A 22,417-nucleotide genomic window follows, 5' to 3' on the forward strand; every position below is an offset into this window, starting at 1 on the left:
TTCATTGTTATAATTAATATCCCCTTTTTTTATGTTTCCAGACCAGAGATTCTCAAACACTGCTCCATGGTCAGGAGCCAGGCTGGCTCTCAGAAGCAATTGGAAAACTTAAAATTATGGATTCCTGGGGCTTACCCCAAACCTGAATTAGAACATTTTTTTTAAATCTCTAAGGTCATTGTGATAGAGTATTTTAGAATCACTGTCTTTTGGAAGGCTTTTGTCTTAAAAGATGATAGCGTTTGAAAATATATACTGAACTAACTCAGCATATATGTGTGAAGAGTAGAACTCATCTGGTTCAAAATAAAATCTTACTTGTTTATACCCTATCTTTTTCCAGGAAAGATTTGAGAGGACTTACAGGAAATAACTAAAATAGTGATATCTAAAGATGTGAGGACCAATAATAAAGCAGAGTAGACTGTCATTACCAATAAAAGAAATTCAAATGCAGGTCGTGAAGCCCTCACAGAAATGCTCTGGGGAATCCCTAATTTGGCTTTGAGTCCTAGCAGCCAAAGCAAAGAAGTACTGTTACTGTTTGAATAGGGGTTGGGAAAATGTCATATTTGTTCAGAGGAAAACCCAGACCATTAATACTGCCAGCTTGGAAGTGGCCCTTACTGGGAGTCAGGCTTGGTTATTTCCCTGGGTTGCACCTCTACTCTTCACAAACCCTCTGAATTAGGTCCTGTATTATCCTAAATGTGCAGGTGAGGAGGCTGAGCTTAGTGACAGTCCCAGGGCCCTGCAGGGAGCCTTGGAGGAGTTGGCCCCGTTCTGTCTTGCTTGATAGCCCAAGTTCATAACCACTGCACCAACCGCCTCCCATGCTGGGGATGAGATGCAGAATACCAAGGTGGCCTGCTAGGATTGGGGCTCTGAGCCATTTGTTGCACCTTGCATGGCAGGTTCTCCGTCCTAAAATATCTTCCTAGTTGAAAGTGGTAGAGTTGTTGGGGGCGGTGGTATTGAAGTGGCTATCAGGAGCTGCATGCAGGCTTTGCCCCTAGGGGGCGGCATAACCCCATCTGTGGCTGGGTTTTGGAACGCCGCTCAGTGCGATAGGCCTGGTGTGCTGAGAGGAGGAAACAACCACAAATTTGTATTGGTTCCTTTTAGATGCAAAATTTCCTGCTGAGTGGTGGTTCTGGGCTGTTTCTTGAAGCTCTCGGGTTGTGGCCAAAATGGACCTGAAATCCTAGTTCTGATTTCCAGGACTCCTCCCCTTTCTGTCCTTCCCTCAGCACAGGGGCATATTGAAAACAAATGTGGAAAAGCATTTCTCAAAATGTGTGTTCACTCCAACTCCCTTTTCTGTGCCCCCTCATTTGATTAGGCACATGGGAGAGAAAGGAGATAGGATGGAGGTGGGGGATCTGGCAGTTCCCTGGCCTCATCCCTGGTGCCCTCCAGCGCAGGATTAGTAGGCTGGGATTCCTTCCTGAGCTTTTAGATATTCACGTGTGTAAGAATTGCCCTGATCCATTCTGATTTAACTGGCCTGGGTTGCATCCTAGTCATCAGGAGTTCTAAGGGTTGTCCAGGCCCAAGAAAAAACTGTTCTAACCCAAGAGCATTCTGAGGCAAGGCAGACCTCAGCGGACTTCCCTTTGGCCACACCAGGGGAACCACTGCCCTAGACCAGCTGGGTTGGGGGTGTGTGGTGGGGGAAGCTGAATTCTCCCATCTGGTTTGGGAAGGGGCAAAGTCCTTCCCGGCCCCGCTCATTGATGCCTCTGTGTCTGCTGAGTAAAGCACCTTAGTTGTGACAGACCAGCCTTCCATTGCCCCCTCCCTTACACCTCCACTACTTCTCCCTGGTTCTCCACATTCCCTGGGCTGTTCAGCCTTCTCGGACATGCCGTAGTCTTGCACATCTGCACCTTTGGACAAGATGTTTCTTCTGCTTTGGGCCACGGACACTCCGCAATCCTACGGTACCTCCATGAATCCTGGCGCCCTGCCTGGCCATGCCTCTAGTACTGCACATTGCCTGGGGAATGGTAGGTGTTCAGGCGTGTCCTCCCTGTAGGGACCTTTTGGTATCCTCTGCCCATCATAGGTGTTCAATAGCTGTCGGGCCAGTGGCCTGCAGGAGAGCCCGTGATGAGCCCAGCCCGTGTGGGTAACAGACTTCTGAGAAATCGGTGCAGTGGTTTAACTGTTGTGGCCAGGCCAGGAAGAAGCTGGAAGCTTCATGGCCACTGATGCCACTAATAATGTGCTCATAAGCCCTCAACAGCAACGATGATAAAAGGAGAGGCATGGGGCTGACTCCATGAGGGAAAATGCATCAACCAAGCCTGGGGAGAGAGAAGTAGGGTGACCAGTTTGTCCTGGTTTTAAAACTAAAAGTCCTGAATTCTGGTAACTTTCTCAGGCTGAAGTGAACCAGGAAGGGTGGTCACCCGATGTACACTAAAGGCTAAGACAGCTGTGACTAATGCAGAGCACCCAGGAAGAGGGGACTGTGGCCTTGAAGGCTGACCCATGACCTGTTGATTCCACTATTGGGGTCACTGGCCCCTCTTTTTGGGCTTCTGTGACACTGAGACTTCTGGAGAGACCTAACCGGGCCCAGAGGGAAGTACTCCCAGCTATCAAAGTCCTGGCATATGCCCAGCATCATGTTAGCTATTTTAGGGCAGACAGAGTTTGGGAAGCAACGGGTGCCCTCTGCAGCTGGTAGTAATTGGAAAGGCATGAGGCTGCAATAAAAGTCCTGAATCTGTGGTGCAGACACCCGGCTTCACACCCAGCCCTGCTGCAGCTCCGTGTGGTGGATGCCTCTCAGAGCCTCAGCTTTTGCTTAGAATGGGGTAACACCTGTCCCATGGTCCTTCCCAGGGTGGACATGGAGCTCGGATGACCTAGTGTTTATAGGAGACTGGAGGTCTGGAGCAGTGACGGTCAGCCTTGATGGTTTACTGGAGAGCTTGAAAACCCCTGATTCTGAATCTTGTCCCCAGAGGTTCTGAACTACTTGGGGTGTAGCCTGGATCTCAGGATTATTTTTTAAACTTTCCGGTAGATCCTCACATGCAGCCAAGGTTGAGCACCACTGCTCTAAATGCCTCCAGGTGTGAGTTATTATTATTGTTTAACTGGAAAGACAGGAACTGTTCACTGGAAACAACCGAAGGACAAAGTGACAGGCAGAATCTCCAAGGCTGAGAGACAGTGTAGAGTGGCTGTCGTGGGGGCATTCCCAGGAGGAGCTTTCTAGGAGAGCAAGGGGAAGGTCCCCGGTCAGCTGAAGGGCAGGAAGTGTGAGAAGTTGAGGGGAAGGGGCCAGCTGGCATGGGGTGCTAATAAGCTCTAGTCAGCTTTTACCTTCCAGAGGCAGTCGCGGGGAGCTGCAGGAGGGCTGACGGCCATGAGCTGCTTGGCTCACCGCTTCCTCTCCCGGCTCAGAGCCCCGAGAAGCCTAAAATGGGGCTCCGTCCTCAGTGTGCAGGTGGAGGCAGTCCCGCCCTTTTTCCCACAGCCTGGCCAGTGAGCTCCATGTTCTTTGGCCCAAGGCAGCTTGGGCAGAGCTCACCTCTGGGCACTTTAGGCATGCTCTGCTTAGATTGTCTCATGCCTAGGCATGTGCAAGGACCACCTAGGAGAGAAGAAGAATCAGCGTTGCCCTCAGGCCACTCCATGTTGTTGATATCAAAAGATAGAGCCCTGAACACTCTTGGACGTTGTTCCAAGTTTTTGTAGCTTTGTGCTTGGGGTGGGCGTAAATTCAGTGTCCATGGTGATTTCTTCCAGGAAATCATTTTTTAGTTCCCACTCCTTTACCTTTGTGGCAGAGGGAAGCCTCTCTTCCTGTAGCCAGGGTCCTTGGGAGACCCAGAGCAGAATCCAGATTGGGAGCCATGGCCACCTCCTTGGATGAGAAAATACCTTGGAGTAAATTTTCTGAGGTCACCCATTTGGAAGGAACAGCACTCGAAGATGTAGAAGCCCTGGATACTCACGGAAAAAAAAATAGTTCAGCCACAGTATTACATCCTTTTAACGTAAAAGGTCAATTTAATAATCACAAGAGATGTCATGGGGTAGTGATAGGTGCCAAGCAAGTGGCGTGGACCAGAGACTGTTCAGAGGGCAGAGAGCTCATGTGGAGAAGTTGCGGGAGTGGGGGGAAGGCAGTGCTTCCTGTAGAAGGGGGGACTTGAGCTGGGAGCTGGGTAGAGAATGGGTTAGAGTGCCTGGAGTGGGTACTGACTGAGGTTCCTGGGGAAATCGGGAAGGGGAGCTGGTTTGCGAGGAGGCATGTGAGCCCAGTTCCCCATGGTTGGGTTGGAGTGGCCGGTGGAAAGAGTGGGCGGCAAGTATTGGCTGGGAAGCTGGGGAGGGGTGATGGAGGAAGACCAGGAGGCCCTGGCATGAATGCAGATGTGAGGAACCCTAGTTGTTACCCAGAAACAAATACCGGGAAGAATCCTTTCTCATGCCCTGGACTCGACCCAGGAGCCTGTGCCCCTAAGCCAGGTTCTCTTCAGTGTAAGTGTACTAGGGCTCTGGGTAGCTGGTCTCTTTCAGGAGCACCCAGCAGCCTGGACTCCCCGGATCTGATGAACCACCAAATACACAGAAGTGTGGGGCTGGCACTGCTGCACCTGCCCTGAGAGCTCCCCACAGCCCATTGTCATTGATGTGCTGATGAGACTCAGTGTAGAAGCTGTCAGTCTGGTGTGGGGTGTAGACAAGCTCAGCTCTCTTGGGCGAACCTGACCACCTATGACGTTGGATGCAATCTTTTTCATGTGCAGCAGAGCATGATGGGTATTGCTAGGGATGGAGATGGCAGACATGGCTTAAGAGTCCTGACTTTAGCACCCTTAGCAGGGTAACCTTGGGCTTTACCAAACCTGTTTCCTTGTCTGTGTACTCGCCATAATAGCTACCTCACAATGGTGGTTCATGTACCTCCACTTGAAATCTGGACAGTCAATGGAAGTGATTTGTAAGGAGGGAGAAGAGCTCAAGTGATTGAAATGGATATGCAGCCCAGCTCTGTCTCTTATTAATTGTGTGAATTTGACCAAGTCACATTACCTCTCCAAAGCATCTGTTCTCTTACCTTCTAGGGATAAATAGTGCCCACTTTACAGGATGGCTAGGAGCCAGTGAATACTGCAATGTATATAAAATGCTTTTTGCTGAGCCTGGGACATAAGATGGTAGCTGAAGTTTTGTTGTTAATTAGCATCACCCAAGACCTAGGTCTGATCTCCCCTTATTCAGCTACTGTGGTTGGTAGTCAAGGCCCAATATCCCCAAAGAAGGTACTGCCAGTATTTACCAGCTAGACTGTTTTTGTGCACAGGTATAATGTCATGGACATAACCCTGAGTTTGGCATCAGATCTGAATTCAGATTCCCACTTTATTCCTTACTAGCACTCACTCCCTCTCTTCCTCAGCCTATGTTCTTGTATGTGAAATGAGGGTGGGAATGATGACCTACTTCACAGAACTGTAGTGAGGACAGGACCATCAAGCATGTGGATTGTGATGATGCTGTGGGCTGCAGGTACCCCAGCCCCACCTCCAGATAGCCTGGGTTCCCTGAGAGCATTCCTCTGGGGAGGGGTTGTAGGAGAGGTGGGAGTGATGGAGGAAAGGTCCGAATGGAATTGTTGCCTGTTGAAGTCTGTTCATTCAGTAAATACTAATTGAGCACCCACTACGACCAGTCCTGGGGCTGAGTACAAACATGATCCCCCAAGGCCCCCACCTGCATTAGTCATCTGTTGTGTAACAAGTCACCACAAAACGTAGGGGCTTAAAACAACAGTCAGTTGTTATACCTCAGTTTCTGAAGACACGGAATTAGGACAGGCCATGGCTGGGAAGGCTCATCTCTGCTCCATGATGCCTGGGATCTCAGCTGGAACGTTCCCAGGCTGGGGAGGAGAAGCATCTGATGGTTCACTCACATGTCTGATGCTTCATGGCAGCTGTGCTCCTTTGGTGTCGTCCGCTGGCACCGGTGCCAGGCTTCTGCATGTGGCCAGGGCCTCCTCACGGTATGGTGGTTAGGTTCCAAGGGTCAGCAGTCCAAGGTAGATACCCAAGTGAGAGCTCTGTCCTTTTAATGAAGCCTCAGAAGTCACATGACATCGGTTCTGCCATACTCTTGGGCTGTAGCAGTCATAAGTCCCCCCACCCCAACCCACCGCTCACAGGAGGAGTGTCAGTCACAGTGTTAAGAGCAGGTGGGATGGGTACACCAACTTGGGAAAGTACAGTCTGCCACACACCCTTTGAATAATGTACAAACCTAGCTCACAACAGAAAAACGCACAAACCCCATCACTATAGGTACCAGATAGCATCTACTGAGACACTGGGGGAGGTAAGTGAGCAGAATCTCAGCTGAGTCGCGCCTGACAGGTGCAGCTTGGGAGGGGGTGGTCTCGGAGTAGTGTGAGCAAATGGGTGTGCCCGGGAGGGGCAGGAGGTTCCCTGTGGCTGGGGCTCAGGCTTGAAGTTGGGAGTGGGCCAGGGACAGACACAGGTTACCTGAGAGCAGACTCATTATTCTCTGCCCTCCTCTGTTCCCATCCCTCTGCACACAGTAGGCACTTTATAAACATTGATTGAAATTGGAGTGAACAGTGTGTGCCAAAGAGAGGAAACTGTATCCCAGAGTGATGCAGTGAGGCTTCTGGGGGAGACATAGGATGAAAACAGGCAAGAATCCCCTTTCTTACTGTGGGAATGAAATCATTTCTCAGTTGCTGGCTTTCCCATATTGTTCATCTCTGAAACAGCTCACAGGAGCTGGTACCAGGGCCTGAAACTTCTTTCCCACCCCTTGCCCATAGTAGGGTGCTTGGGCCTGCCAGACCCCAACCCACATGCTCTGCTGCCTTGTAAGGTGGGGAGGAGGCTGCTGGCTGAGGAGACGAGGACTGAGGTGGCCAGGGGGGAGTGAAAGGCCCAGGAGGGAGGAGATAGAGAAGATGAAAGAAAAAGGAATAGAGAGAAAATTAAATCGGTGTGTGCTCAGTGCCCAAGCCCAAATCCCACACTGCAAAGTGCTTTTTCCTTCATATTTGTCCCAAGAAAAGGCCCAATTAAAATAGCACCTATTAGAAATGGAAGAGTAATTCTAACAGGCAGCTGATTAAGCGTGACTCCTGGGAGCATGTGTGGGCAGCCGTGAGCTTCAGGAACACCCCCCTGCATGCTCAGACACCTCTCAACTGAGGGGCAAGATGGCCACAGGCAGCAAAGGCCAGCAGGATGGGGGCTGCCCCAGCATCCTGCCTGTCCCCAGACTCTGGGAAGAGTGAAGAGCCTGCACTGGTCTCTCTGGGGGGCAGTCTGTGCCATAACGGGGTCGTTCAGTGGGCTGAGACATGGGCTGATGAGATCAAAGCTCAAGTTCCGAATCCCAGAACAGAGAAGAGCAGAGCTGGATGAGGCCTTAGAGAGTACCTAACTTGACCTTCTGGGGGAGAGTGACTTGCCAAGGGTCACTCAGCCAGTTGGTAAAGACAGATCTGGAGCCCTGTGGAGGTCACCTCCTCCCAGTCCAGTGCTCCTGCCATTTCACCCTGCTGCCCACAGGTATGCCAGCTTTCCTAGCCCTTGTCTGTGGCCCTCGCCTCAGCTATGGCCTCATGACCAATATTCTTGCCAGGCACAGCTAACTCTGGGGGACAGGAGCCATTTGCAAAAAGGAAAAGCTTTTCTGGTTTGGGGCATCTCCCCAGGCTCCTCAGATACTGACATGAACTGACACACGGATTGCCAGATTGTGATGCCCCTCAGAGAATGGAGCAGAGGTGGACAGAGCCCACAAGCACGGCTGGAGCAGTGGGTTCCGCAGCGAAGCCTGGTGAGTGGCATGCTTCCCACCGGTTACCCATTCAGCCATACCTCATCCACCCAGAGTTGGTTTCCAAGGCAACAGCAAACTCCTTACCCATCATTTTCATCCTTAAAGATTCCCACCCCAGCTGTCTGGGCCTGGGATCCTTGCCCAGCTGTCATACCAGCCATGGCTCCAGATCCCAGGTTGAACAGTGAATTCTTAAGCTACCAGCTAGAGCCTCCTGGGAGGTGGCTGGTAACTGGTATAGTCCTTAAAAACGACCATATAATCACTTCTTATTTGGGTTAGGAAGTCGCTCCCAGTGGCTCCCTCTTGTTGTATCAGAGCCACCTCCCTCCTCTCCTCGAACTTACCACCAGAAATCTTGCCTGTTCCCCTCTGCCCAACCTCCCAGGCCAAGATAATGCTCATCAAGGGTGCTCTAAAGCCAGCTGCTGACCCAGGGGGAGAATGATGCCTCCAGTTCTCTGGGACCCAGGTATACTCGAGGAAACCCAGCCTCCATGCCTACAGGACTGGAGAACCTTCCAGGTGGCCGTGCACCCCCATCTTTCCTCACTCTCACAGCCAGCCCTGTGTCTGGCCTCTGTGTGGTGCCTCTTCCTCTGGGCTTCGGCCTCCCTGCTTCCCCTGTGCCCATCACTGCCTTCACAACTTGGCTGCAAATGCACTCCCACCAGGAAGTCTTCTAAACCATTTTTCACTGCATTCTCTCAGCATTGCTATATTTGGTTCTTGCAGCCTAACTTTGTACATACACGTCAGGGAGAGGAAGAGATTCCTAAAGGTATTTTTTTCTGAAGCTTTTTTTTGATAGATTTTCTTTGTATGCTGGAAAATTTTTGCAATAGGTGTATGTTGTTTATCTGCTCAGCATCCTCCCTTTGGATTACAAACCGTTATCTTCTGCTGGTAACATAATCCCTCCTTCCTGGGGAAAACTTGTTTCCTGGGATTCAGCTAGGGATGCCTCCTTCAGCCAGGGAAGCACCAGAAGCTGGTCTGGCCAATCAGAGGACTCTGTAGGCTAATCTGTAGGCCATAGTGGTTGGTTCAGGGGTGATCCCGTGACTGCAGAGCCAATCAGAATCTTCCCTAGTATTCCTATAGACTCTGCTGGGTGCCTGACCAAGGTCCATTCTCCCCTTGATTCTCACTAACAAACCCTAGTTTTGTTGGTCTAACAGGAAGCTCCGTTGAACATACTTGTCTCTCCCAACTTTCAGCCAGCAGAGGGTCCTGTCACCTAGTTCTGGTAGATAAGATACAGGGAGAAGTTGCTGGGAGGAATTCTGGGAAAGGGTTTCAAGAAGAACAGACTCTGATGGCACAGCCCCTTCAGCAGTAGTCCTACCATCACTGCCTCTGTGAAACGAAGACACTAACCGGAGGCCTTTATTCCAGCCATGTGGAGATGCTGCCTGAGGATGAAGCCTTCCAAGAGGAAAGCAGAGCCAAGAGGTGGGGGGAGAGAGAGGTGTGACAATATCAGGAAAGCCCCTGGATTTAGCCATGCCTTAAGCTTCAGAACTTACCAATTTGGTGAACCGATAAATCCCTTTCCTACTTAAGGTTTACATTGGGTTTCTGGCTCTTCTGGTGAAAGAGCCCTGAAGGAAACAGTCCACAAGACCACAACCACGTTTTTGTCTGTCTCTGATCTTCTATCCCAAGTCACCCACATTATAAGATGTTAGATACAAGTAGGCACATGGGAAATGTGAATTCAAATAGTCTTTGAGCCCCCAAAATTCTTAACTCAAGAAGAGTCAAACAAAAGCTTGAAAGGGCTTGATGTCTGATAGACTCATGAAGGAACAAACTCACCAATTCTCTGTGCACATCTTGGGCCGAGCAATCCTGAGAGACTATGTGGCTTGGAATCCCTTCTCTTCACCAGTCAAACCATTCAGCACTCACCTCCAGGAAGCCGTCCACACTAGGCCTTAACTGTCATCCTTTCCACTTTTGTGATTACTTTCTTTAACTATTTCTGTTAGTTAGTATAACTGGTCCAGCTGTACTTGGTTGGATGTATCATTTGAACATAGCTTGTGTGTGTCTCATCCCTCCCTCCCCACCTCCTGACAACAGACTGAAGAGCTTTTTAGAACAGGGACTGTGACTCCTGCATTAGACAAGGAACATTTGGGGGCAGGGGCCATAACTCTTCTACTGGTCTGTGGACCCAGATGCTACCTCTCCTCACATCAGACTAGGAACTATACAACCTAGAATCATCTCTCCATGCCTCATGAAGCCTCATCAACAAGACGAGAAAATACGGAACTACAACCTTATAGAGATGAAGAGTGGTGGGGAGAGGTGTAAGAGTGAGCAGTTAGCAGGGGGATCCGTCTTAACCTTCAGTGAAAAACATTAGCAGCCCTAAGTTTAGTCCTGGGTCAGAGTCTGCCATTCAGCAGTTCTTGCAATATTCTAACTCAGATCTGTTCCCGCCTGTGTAGCAATATAAACAGAAATCTCCCCACTTAAGGCCAGAATTCGCCTTATAAGCTTTCTTATCTCTCTTGTTCCTTGGACTGTTGTGCAATAATGAATCTTTTTAGTAGGAAACTTGTTAAATCTGAGTAGACACCCAGGAGGCAGCCATGTGTTTACTGCCTCGTGGTTCCTGTTGGATGGCAGCTCTGGGGGAGCCTGTGGCCCTGACAGTGCTGGAGGGACAGGATACCACCATCTTGCTCTGTTCAACATGCTACCCTGTCCTTGTATCCTCCCACCTCAGTCCTAACACTAAAGAGTTTAAGCAGCAGCTATGCAATGAGTCAGGGAAAGTCATTCATTCCAGAAGGACAGATAGCCCGAGTGACTGTGCTGTGAGTGAAGTGGGTGAGAGTGAGACTGCCCTCAGACCCTCAGAGAGCTGACTTGGAAGGCAGAGGTGAGGAGGGCTGAGGCAGAGAGGACTTGAAGGGCTGGCTGGCTTGGTGGGAGAGAAGGGAATTGATGGAAGCCCTTGAATGCAAGTTGAGTTTGTAATTGGTAGAAATAGCAATGGGGAGATAAGGCCGGATCTTGGATAGGAGAGAGACATGATAAAAATAGTACTAATGATCATGTCATCTGCATGTGGGAGGATGAGCTCTCAGGAAAACGCAGGCGAGTCGCTAAGCAAGGATTCTGCAGTGGAAATCAGTGTGCATGGTGATGGCTATAGAAGTGGATGGAGTTGGGGTCTGGGTAAGTGGCTCCTCAACTTTCAGATAGAACTTTCTTGGAGGAAGATGCTGGAAGCTCTAGCTCAATTCCCCATCAAGGGGCTGATGGCTGCAGAAATCTGGGCTGTTTCTTTGGGAATCAGTTGATGCCAAATGTCACTGGATCTGGGCAACCCTGTTCAACCCATGGAGAGGAGGTCTGTTGTCCCCAGCTGTCCAGGACTTTCTTTCCATTGGCAGTGACTGGCCAGGGGGTTCTCAAAGAAGCCAGGCATGGGGAGCAAGTGGCCAAGAAGCTTTGGCCAGGTAGACCAATTGGAGGGAAGAGAGGTGAAGAGCCTTGATCCTCACCTTTCACACATCCGTATCACACACCAAATAAGGAGAAAGATGGGACACATTTGCACAGTAACTCTAGACAGGGTCTCCATGGCAACAATTTCCCAAAAATCCACCCCTGACAGTGGCAACAGCAGGAGCCAGCGAAGAAGACTGGGGGTGGAAGACATGCGTGGGGACTGAGGATGCCTTCCTTTTATTCTTACTCCGAAGGAAGTGCTGATGGCAGGAACCAAGGCGTCTCAGAGCCTGGCTAAGCCAAGAGCCACTGGAAGCAGGAGCTGGAAGGAGTCTTAAAGATGAGCTACTGTGAGGCCTAAAGAGGAGGCCTGGCTGTGGGACATTCCAGAAAGATATGCTGGCCCAGGGCAAGGACTGGGCCATCAGGAAATCGCCCCTCTAAGCACTCACTTCTGGTAGATGAGTTCTCCCTGCCTCCAGAGGTCTTGGGAGGGGGGCAAGGCATGGACCCAACTTACTGGGAATCAAAGGCTCGGGGAGTTTGAGTCTGCCTGAAGACTGAATCCAGTCCCCAAATCTCACATGGCATGAGGTGGGAGAACTGAGCTCTAGCTCAGTGTGCCTCCCAACTTGTTATATGACCCTTCAGTTTCCCCCACAGAAGTGTACAACCTACCTTGAAGAACTGTTGCCACACTGAGTGAGCAGCGTGCAGTGGGAATGCTTTACCAATGTAAAGCCCAGGGCAAAGACGAGGTCTTACGGCCATGCCCAACAGCTTGACAACAGCTGTGCCCAGGGCGTCCTCCACAGTCAGACGAGTCCTAGGACCAGTGAGTCATTGTCAGGAATGCAAGGGGAAACCTTAGTTGTGGCCAGAGAGAGGTACCAGGGACATGGTGGGAAGGTGGGGCTAGAGGGTGGCTTAGTAGCAGAAGCATCATCTGCTTCCTATGAGGAGACAGATGGACAGACTGACAGAGTGAACTCAGAGGCCGGCAGCAAAGTGCGACCTCCCGCTTTTAATTTTTTAATAAGAGGTTTGGCTCTTAGTCTGCTTCTTTTGGGTAAAACCTAAATCCACTACCCCCACTTCTATGTTTATTTCTCTTTGTCTGGAAGTACATGAGAGACACGACTATTTTTCAGATCCTGTAGCTCAGGCTGCATTAAAAACTCTGAAGAAAGGAGATGTTTTTATCCTTCCTTTAGGAACTAAGAAAGGAGGCAATCTGACTCTATCTCTAGAGCAAAGAAAAAGGCTCTGTTGGGTCTCACCTGAGAAGCTGACCACGTTGGTGTGTCCTGGCCCAACTGAGCTTCTGAACTGTGGTGGTCCCTCTGAAGTCACCCTCCGGGATCCTGCATGCCTGAGGACCAGCCACCCTTCCTCAGGCACTCTCTCTCTCTTGCATCTCTTTTCCCTGCTCAGTCCAGGATACTGTTAAAAATCTAGATGTTCTGTTCTAGGAGAACAGAAATAAAATGCATAGCTTCCAAACCAGCAGAAGGCATGAAAGCAGGGATAAGCAGAAGCAAATAGAAAGAACGGTAAAAATAAAACTCTATAAACAAGGTGGTAGAAATAAATCCAAATATATTAGTTATATGAACAGATGAAACACACCAGTAAAAAGATTATATTCTTTAGTCTATCTGTATTTTATATGTCTAAAATATATTGACAGAGAAAACTTGCAAGGAAAGGTTAAAGAAAAGGTACACAAAGAAAATACCAAAATTAAAGTTGGTATAGATATATTAGTATCCAACAAAATGTGCATCCTTTGTTTAATGCCTACTGTACGCAGAGCTCTGCCCTAGGTTTGTGGGGAAATGGGGGAAACAGAAACGTGATTCCTGTCCAAGGGGACCGTAGCCAGGATGGTGACCCCTGACGCTGAATTACTCTGTATAGTCAACAGATACTTGTTCAGTAAGTCTGTGAAACCCAACAAGGGGTGATACTTTTTTAAAAAAAAAGAATAAGGGAGTGGAGCATACTAGGAATTCCATTCGTAAAAACCATTTCTTGATCAATGTAGCCGCACGAGGAAGGGAGGGAGGTCCAGCCACCCCAGCTGAGCCTTGCCTTCCAGCTGTCCTGCCGAGGCGCCAGAGTTGGGCACTAGCCAGTCAAGCCCCGAAGGGCTGCAGTCCCTGCCGACACCCTGTGCAGTAGAAGAGCTGCCCAGCCGACCCACAGCTGCCCAACTACAGAACCATGAGAAATAATGAAATGGCTGTCATTTCAAACCATGAAGTTTTGGGGTAGTCTGTCATGCAGCTATAGATAACCAAAACAGTCCCTTTCAATGTGTGCCAGACACTGTGCTTGCTAATCATTTTCATAAGTGATATTATTTAATCAAATTGCAACAAATCTCAGAAATATGTAATTAACCCCTTAGAAATGAAGAAACTGAGGCTTGGAAAGAATGTCCTACAACTAATATGGAGCAGAAGCAGGGCTTGAATCATGGGCCCTTCTTAATTACGGACTCCACACTCCCAATGGTGGCACTTTGTGGCCCCAGTGGGGGTTGAGGGGAATTGGAGGATGAAAAACACAAGACATTTCAGAGCAAATCACGATGTCTGGTCCTTCCAAAGGTGAGCTCCCTTTCAGCTTTCCCTCGGTTTTGTTTTTTTTTTTAATCTTGTGCTACTGCCAAGTGAAGCCAATTCTAGAAAGCTGATCAGATAAGTAGGCAGATGATATAAGTTGGAGATTTTATTATGGTTTTGACACATTTCATAACAAGCCCTAATCATCCTCAGTGTTCAGTTGTTGTTGGAGAAAATGTAAATGCTACATCTGTTCACTATCTTTTGTCTTTTCTTCCAGACAAAAGAACACATGTTCCAAACAAGGGAGTATGCTTTATTGCTCACCCTCAGTCACCACCAGAGATGCCTGAGCTTTGTGGGGAATGGCTGAATCTTTATGGACTCTCCGCTCCCCCATAGCCCAAATCAGCCTTCAGGATTCCTCTGGGCCCAGCCTGTGTTAGGGATCATCTTAGTCTCCACCTCAGTTTCATAGACAGAGGAGGAGGTGTGGTTTCATCAAAAACCCACTGAGGGCAAGTGTCAGAGTCAGGCTAGGGCTGCATCTCCAGATTCCTCGTCCAGTGCTCTCTGAACCCCAAGACCCTCTGGAGTGTCCTCTCCAACTGTAGGTAGTCCCCTAGACATCAGATGGATAAAACCTGAGTCCAGAAGTCTCTCACAGAGTACAGAGAACAGCCGGGATCTGTTAAGAACAGGACGTCAACCAGGAGTTCAACAACCAGACATTCAGCACCACAGACAGCTCAGCTGGCCTATTAACTTGAGAGGCTGCTTGCCCTGCAGGGCAGAGTGCCATGGGAGAGAGAAAAGTATTGCAATGATCTTAGAGACTGTCTAATCCAACCCCCTCGCTTTGCGCAGGAGAAAACAGAATGACCTGTCCAAGGTCACATGGCAGGTGAGTACAGAGCCAGAAGCTCATTTCCTCACATCTCTGCAGGGCCTGCAGATCCCCAGTCCCTATGGCTTATTAGTGGCACAGCCAGAACTTGAATCAAGGTCTCTGAAATTTAAATCTCTTGCCTTTGGGGACAGCAACTAAAAAAAAAAAAAAAAAATAAGGAAAAAAGAAACTGAAAGGGCACCCGGCCCTGATGGGAAGGTCTGTGATTTGGCCTCTAAGTGCAAGTCCCTGACAGGAGCTTTCTGCTTCCCTAAGGGGATGTGGCCTTTTAGAAACAATTTTGTTACCACAACAACCTCATTCCAGGTTTCATCTCCATGGCAATTCATTGGAGTTTTCCACCCTTCTGTTAAGTATACATATGATGGCCCATATGTATACTGCAGAAAAATTAATATAAAATCACATTTTTAGAAGTGGAGGGTCCCATTATCCAGGTCTGCAGTCAGGAGGATGCCAAGGCACGTGCCAGGGTGGAGAGAGCCATGGTATCAAGGACCTAGGACAGTCTTTGGGGCAGCGTGACCTCTCACTGCCATTGCAGACCTCTCCCAGTCTTTACAGATCAGTGTATATTAAGCTCGCCATGAGGCATAAATAATTTCTCCTTTTCTATATCCTCCCTAGCAGCTTGCCCATGATACAGCCCCAGAGTTTCCTCTGATGGCAGGAAGTTCCAGGACAAGGAGGAAGAGGCTGATCCTGCTGAGTGTAACCCCTGCAGGACCCCAGGAGTGCCCCCTCCTGCTTCCTTTGTCCAGGCATCCCAGCTGGGGGCACCGTTCCCCCAGCACAGTTCCCTCCTTTTGCCACAGAACTTGCTTCCTGATCCGTGGGCTGCAGACACCCTAATGACCTAACCTGCCATTTTTCAGGAACTTTTCAGTTTCTAGTCCACCGTGGGCACCCTCCTGTTTTTCAGCAATGCTGTGGGTTTTCTTTAACATCTGTCCTGGCGTTTACAGTGAGGTAGAGCTGGCCAGAGTGTCAGTCCACCATCTTGACAACGTCACCCTCTCTCTCTGCACCATTAGGGTTTATGATAACAGTGTGTCAACCTCCAGTCTGTCTAATGACGGTGAAGGGCTGTGGCTTTCACCATCACTGATAGAAGCACTACTTCATGACTGAGGAGTCGCCATCCCATTCTGCAACGAAGAAAAGTGAGAAATGCCCACAAAAATATTCCTCCCACATCCCAAAGGAATAGGAAAATCAAGACATGATTTCATTTCAATATTTCAATGAAAATTATGAGACATACCAGCCATTCATCTTACAAATATCTTTTGAACCGAGATAGACTTGAATTTGAATTAAAGTTCCATTGATTGTTAGCTGTGGCTTTAGATGAGCGACCTAAGCAATTTGGTGCTCGTTTTCTTAAGTGGAGGTGACAACAATATTGCCTGGCAGGAATTATTAGATATGGGGTATGAAAAAATCAGACAGGATTATGAGATAAAATAGAAAAAGCTTTCACACCATTCCTGGCATGTGGAAGATCTCCAAATGACAAGTATGCTTGTTAGCACCTAAAAGGGGAATCATTCTCATGGAACTTCATTTGCATCTGACTGAGGAGAAAGCTCACCCTCCTGTTTTATTTGATTAGATGTCTTTGATCCCTATGGAGCATGCGTGCCCTTGAAAGGAGGGACTGTATCCTCAGTTCAGCAAAGGCTTGTGTTCCTGAACTGAATAAAGCATCATGCTGGGTGCTGTAGAAAATACACAGGAAAGACAGTTCTGGCCCTCAATGGTAGTGTAGTGAGGGAGACAGACATGGACACCAACATATGCCGTACACCATGGCAGGGTAGCCTGGTGATTCTGTCAGCTCAGAAACCAGTCTGCCTGGATTTGGATCCCAGCTCTGACCTCAAAGGTGTACAGTCTCAAACGAGTCCCTGAACCTTGCCGGGCCTCGGTTCCCTCAAATGTAAAATAAGGATGTTAGTAGATGCCTCCTCTTAAAACAACGCCGAACACATAGAAGGAAGGGCTTCATAAACATTAACTGTTGTTACGTAGATGCACAAAGATTACGTAGATGCACAAAGATTGTGTGGTGGGGATCTGTGATGGAAGCCTTTGCAATTCTGCCCATGGGTGAGATTGCACTTGAGCTTGACCCTGGATGATGAGTAGTTCTCAAAGGGCAGAGAAGAGAAGCATTTGAGGGAAGCAGAGCAGCAGGAGCCAAGGCCTGGAGAGTGAACTCTGCAGCATTCCCAGGGTAGAGCTTGGGGGCGGGATCACAGGGGCATAGAGAGAAGTGCTGGGTAAGGGGCTGGCACGGAGGTTTAGGACAGCCCCAGAGAGTCCTGAGCATTTGCAGGTAATACCCCTGTTACAGGTCAACCAGAAGGGGAGAGACATGTTGGCCACCTGGCTCAGGGCAAATTGCCTGCCTTGCTGGCAAAGAAAGATGGATCAGGAAAAAGGGAAGTGGGTTGGCTCAGAGACACAACTGGGGGCCTGTAGCACAGCCCAGGCAATAATCTCAAGCATTTAAACCAAGGAGGTAGGCAGGAGAGGATAGTCAGACATGGTTTCCCGCTGGGTGGCAGGGAAGATGGTGACAGCAATGACCTTGCACAACCAGGGCCACGGGAAGAGGCCTGTCTTGGGGGTGGGGCCTTCCTCAGCTTAGGGCACATGGCGTGGCCCAGCACAGACTCTTCCATCCCTCGCCACTGTTCCTCTGCAGCCCTCGCAAAGCCCCACAGCACCTCCTGCACACATCAGATGCCCAGCGAATACCTGTGAGTAAGGAGTCAGGGCAAGAGAGCTCCAAAGGCCCCTTCTTTCTCCATTCCAGGTCCAGCTGCTGCCTCCCCCTCTTCAGACCAAACAGGACTGCAGCACGATGTACTCTGCCACTGTGGGTCCCCCTAAACATCTCCTGTTTCTGAATCATTAGGGAAAAAATGGCCCAACCCCATCTCGGCACTACCTCCCCCTCACCCATCCCAACGGAGCTGTGACTCGTTCCCCTGCTCCCATCCCAAAACCCTGCTTGGAGCCCCTCCCCGGGCACTGCTGGGCCATCAACCACCAGCATCTGCACCACGATGGTCTCCAAGGTCTTCAGGACACAGGTGACAAGCAGGGACTTTGTCAGACTGAAACACCAGGGGCACGTCTCTTGTGATGAGCACAACCTGGCAGTCACTGAATGAGGAAGGGTCTTCTAGTTCCAAGGCCTGGATTCTAATGTAACTGGTCTGGGGTGCCAACTGGTAGCAGGACTTTAAAAGCTCATCCAGGTAATTCTCATGAGCAGCCAAGGTTGGAAAGCATCATGCTAAAGGGAGGCCTTGCCCTGAAAGTGCGGCTGCTGACCCTTGGCCTCGCCGTGCCTGCCCTGGGCCTGCTCCGGTGCCTCGGCCCTGGCCGCCCCGTGCAGCAGGGAGCCGAGCCACAGGCCTCCACCTCTCTGCGTCCTTTGCCCTATCCCAGATCTTTCTCTTCTTCTCTCTCTTCCTAGGTGTCCAGAGCTCTGTTGTGGCCCAAAGCTCTCCATCCCCATGAGAGGCCTCTCTGCCCACCCTCCTAGAAAGGACTCCAGACCTCACACTGACCCGACTCCCCTCCTTGATCCTGGCTGGAGCATGACTCTTGTTTTTCCCTCTGTGGGGCCCACTTAGAGCAAGGCAGGCTGGCTGGCTGGCTGGTTTAGCAGAAGAGAGGATGGTGGCACCTATTCTCTTCCCTCTCCCTCCCAACACTGAAGGTGAAGCTTTAGGGGAGAGAGAGGGGCTGAGCCCCCTGCCTGGCTTTGGGGAAAGGTCAGCCTTAGAGCAAGGCCTGGGCCTGGTGGGGTGGGCAGAGCTCACAGTGCTCCCGAGCAAGAGGAGGAAGCCCCCAAGGCAGCTCCCTGATTTTTCTTCAAAGCCCGACCATAATCACCCTCGGGGTTGCTACTTCTCTGTCTTCCTGCAGAGAGACCTAGACCTGGCAGAACAACAGTCAGGCTGGTGGAGGCTGGGGAAGGGGGCAGGGGAGCTGCCTGCTGGGCCTCCTGCTTTGCTTCTCCTACCATCCTCTTCTCCTCTCCCTTGATTTTCCTCCTCTGGCTCCTCCTCTCTCTTCGGTCTTCCTTTCCAGTCCAGCTATAATGGGGAGCTACCCCTGCACAAAGCCCAGGCTTCTGGCCCAGAGGAAAGGAGGACCTGGAACAGGACAGGACCCCAACAAGAGAGCAAGGGCTGCATGCAGGGCACTGGAGCGCTTGCTGAAGTTCACCATTGGAGCACAAGACAGAGTCCGTGTCTGCCAGCCTGGCCCAGACCGGCAGAGAAGCTGCAGTCTGTACACGTGACAGTCGGTGACACGGCAGCTGGCCTCTGCCCATCCAGCTGTCATCAGCAATGTCAAGTCCCACATCCTGGACTTTCTGCCCAGGCATTCCCCTGCAAAGCCAGCCCCATGAGAAACTGGGTTTACAGCCAGCCTGCAAGCTCCCACCAGAGCCGCAGACCCCACTGGTGCTGGTGGCCCAAAAAGGAAGAGTGCGGGTATGGAGGAAGGCACCTCTAAGACCCCGTGCCTGTGGCTGTGGCCGTGGTCATGTCGTCAGCATCTTGAGAGAAGTCTTCCTTCACTGAGCAGCCAGCACCAGGAGTCACACAGGGTATGCCTCATACATACTGGCGCTGGCTGGCTCCTTCAGAAGACCTGGGTTTGCATATCACCTCTGCCCCACTTTGAGCTGACGGTGTGACCTTGAGCCTTTACCTAACCTCTCTGACCCTCAGATTCACCATCAGTGAAAAGGTGCAACGGAGACAATGATAGTGCCTGTCTTAAAGGGTTGTAAGCATAGTAATCATAACAGAAAGAGTAGTTTATCACGACCATTTGTTTAATGCAGGACCCATATGGATGCAAAGGAGGCATCAAGACCTCTGGTGTCCGAGGATGTGTGTCAGGGTCAGCCTGGGGGGAATCTCTGCTGACTTCCAGGGCTACCAGTCCCCACTGATGTAAGTCTTCCGCTTCTCCAAGATGAAAGAAATAGGGAGAGAGAGAGGGAGGGAGGGAAGGAGGGAGGGGGTGGCTTCCCTCTCTCTCCCTTTCTCTCTCACACGCACAGATAACAATCTTGTAAGAGCTGATTTTCTGACTCTATTGCTTTTTTTCCCCTGAAGATCCTACAGTGTTCTGCATGGATTAAACTCTATCCATGGACTGGAGTGTACCTATGACAGATTCCTGAGTTTAGAGGCATAGGGTTGCAAGGGTAAGCAGGTGCTACCTCAGAATACTCGCCCAGCTGCCATCTCAGAGGCCTAGACACTTGCCTGGCCTCTTGAGCAATCCCATACACCTAGTGTGATCCATGGACAAGAGTGCATTGCACTCGAGGGATGCTACTCAGAAATCCCACTAAAGTTCTTTGAATAAACCGTGTGTGTGTGCGCGCGTGCACGTGCATCTGTGTACTGCATGCACGCACACATGTACCTTTTCCCCAAAATTGGAATGTTGGATGTGGGCCATTTTTATCTGCACCCACCACTTCTCACCCTTCACCCCTTCCATCTGAAACCTCCCCTAACACTTCAGGCTGCTCTTGGTCTGCTGCTGAGTTGGGGTCGGGAGAGGCTCTGGGCAGGTGACTTTCAGTGGCCAGCCCAGCATGGCTGCATGTGAAATGGGTTTGGACAAATAAATGGGGAAGTAAGTGGATGTTGTGATGTAAGCCTTTCCTACTGACCCATTCCAGAGGGTGTCTTGCCAGTGACAGTACTTCTGACCCCAGAAATTGCATCCCTAACTCAGGAAAGAGGAGGGCTTGACTTAGTCCTTGAGATCTCTGGAACCATCTACCCCCAACTCCAGGGCTAGTGGCCCTGAGGAGTAATGCAAGTCTCTGGGGCTCCAGGGTCTGCAGGCCAGGCTAGATTCCAGCTCTGCCATCCCTGTGCTCATCCTGGTACCTGGCACAGTACCTGGCCCAGAGATTTGCAATAGACATTGGCTGAATGAATGAACTTGGTCAAGTGCCTTAAACTGAACTGTAGTTTCCTCTCCTATAAACATACAAATGGGACAGTGTCAGCTCTTACTCACCAAGCTGTTGTGCAGGGCAAACAAGAATATGTAGAGACTGGAGTCTCACAGCCAGGGTTGAATCCTAGCTCTGCCCCCTTCCTAGCTGTGACGTCAGATAACCTCTCTGAGCCTCAGGTTCCTCAACTGTGAAAGGGAGTAGTAATGAAACTTTCCTCACTAGGGTGGGAGCTCAGTGCTTGGCACAGTAATACACAATACAGTATTTTCATCCTACTTATGAAAGTGCTTTGAAACTACAAAATACCTTGCAGATATGAATTACTATTTCTCTGTCCAGGCATCCTATTTCAGAGAACAAACTCTCTTTTGCTGGGAAAGAGTTCATACAATTAACAAACATAGCAATAATCATAGTGATTATGTTTATTGAGTATCTATTACATGCCAGGCACCATGTTGCCTACTTTGCACACATCATCTCATGGGAGCTATGAGTTCTAATGCTTCCATTTTGTAGGTGAGGAAACTGAGGCACAGAGAGGATCAGTTATTTCCCCAGAGTCCCAGAACTAGGAAGCAGAGCAACTAGGATTTCCAAGACCGGGATCTCTTCTAAACCCAGGACCTTCAGAGGCTCAGCCCCTGCATTGCCGGCAGGCCTTGTAGGAAGAGCTCTCCCTGCCCAAGGGTGGGGATCAGGGGAGAGCTTTGGAGAACCAGGCTCTGTATCCTCCACCTGATGACCCAGGCTCAGGATTCTGATCCAGTGGCACCTTTCCCCAGGAGCACAATGCCTCATCTGATCTTACATAACTCTCTTCCCACCCCCATGGTTTATATAAGACACCCAGTAAAAACACTGCCGGGTATCAGGGCTTAGGGAGAACTAGGATGTGCTCCAAATGTGCTCTTGCCCTCCACTCCTCCCCACGACCCCCCTCATGCTCACTCTTTTCCTCCTTGCCTCTGCACATGCCTGCATGCATGAACACACCTGTGCACACGTGCCCATGAGTGCATATTTGTACAGAATAGAGGGCACAGACACACGTTAGTACAAACATGTTTTCACTGTCCTTTTCCTTTATACAGTGAGAAAATCCTGCAAAGCTTCCCCACTAAGGCTTTCCTTTTTCAACAAATTCAGGAACCTTAACTCTTGAATCTCCTCCTCTTGCCCCAGTCACAATTAGTAGCAGATCCATCTGATTAGAGGGAAATTCTCTTAGTGGTCACTCTAGCTTGGCCAGCCAGAAACCAGCATCTAAGCCTGTGTTCCTCCTGAAACCGTTTTCCAGTCATTTTGGGGTTTTACGTCAACTCCTGTGGCTCTCTGAGCTGCATTCTCCTGGGCATTGTCTCAGCACAGGTCTCCACACCTGTGCTATATGAAGCCGGACATCCAGGCTGACTAAATCATTAAAGGTGGCTCTCCCCAGCTTCTGGTCCCTGGCCTTTCCTGGCCTGATCTAACTGAATGAACTCTTCAGGTCTGAGATTGGGGTGAAGGGGTGGGGGGTGGGGTGGGAAGGTGAGGCGTCCTGATGATGATTCTGACCACACAGAAGGGCTTGAGAGCCAGGCA

The 22,417-nt window shown here is 50.0% G+C and overlaps 1 protein-coding gene across 5 annotated transcripts in view; it reads left to right on the forward strand.

The window, feature by feature from the left end:
* GOSR2 (golgi SNAP receptor complex member 2) overlaps positions 1-16,790 on the forward strand; it is a 34,582-nt gene extending 17,792 nt beyond the window's left edge. Inside the window, exons 7-8 of one of the 5 annotated variants that reach the window (XR_012130818.1) lie at positions 42-2,013; positions 2,069-16,761. Coding sequence is in view for 1 of the 5 variants with exons in the window: in XM_073235728.1 (XP_073091829.1) it covers positions 42-112 (71 nt within the window). In the remaining 4 variants the exon portion in view is untranslated. Of the gene's footprint in view, positions 1-41 lie in introns of all 5 variants that reach the window. The other 4 variants (XR_012130820.1, XR_012130817.1, XR_012130819.1 and 1 more) reach the window with 4 other exon arrangements.
* The last annotated feature ends 5,627 nt before the right edge of the window (positions 16,791-22,417 follow it).

Source organism: Manis javanica, chromosome 4, assembly GCF_040802235.1.
Source record: "Manis javanica isolate MJ-LG chromosome 4, MJ_LKY, whole genome shotgun sequence".
NCBI lineage: Eukaryota > Metazoa > Chordata > Mammalia > Pholidota > Manidae > Manis > Manis javanica.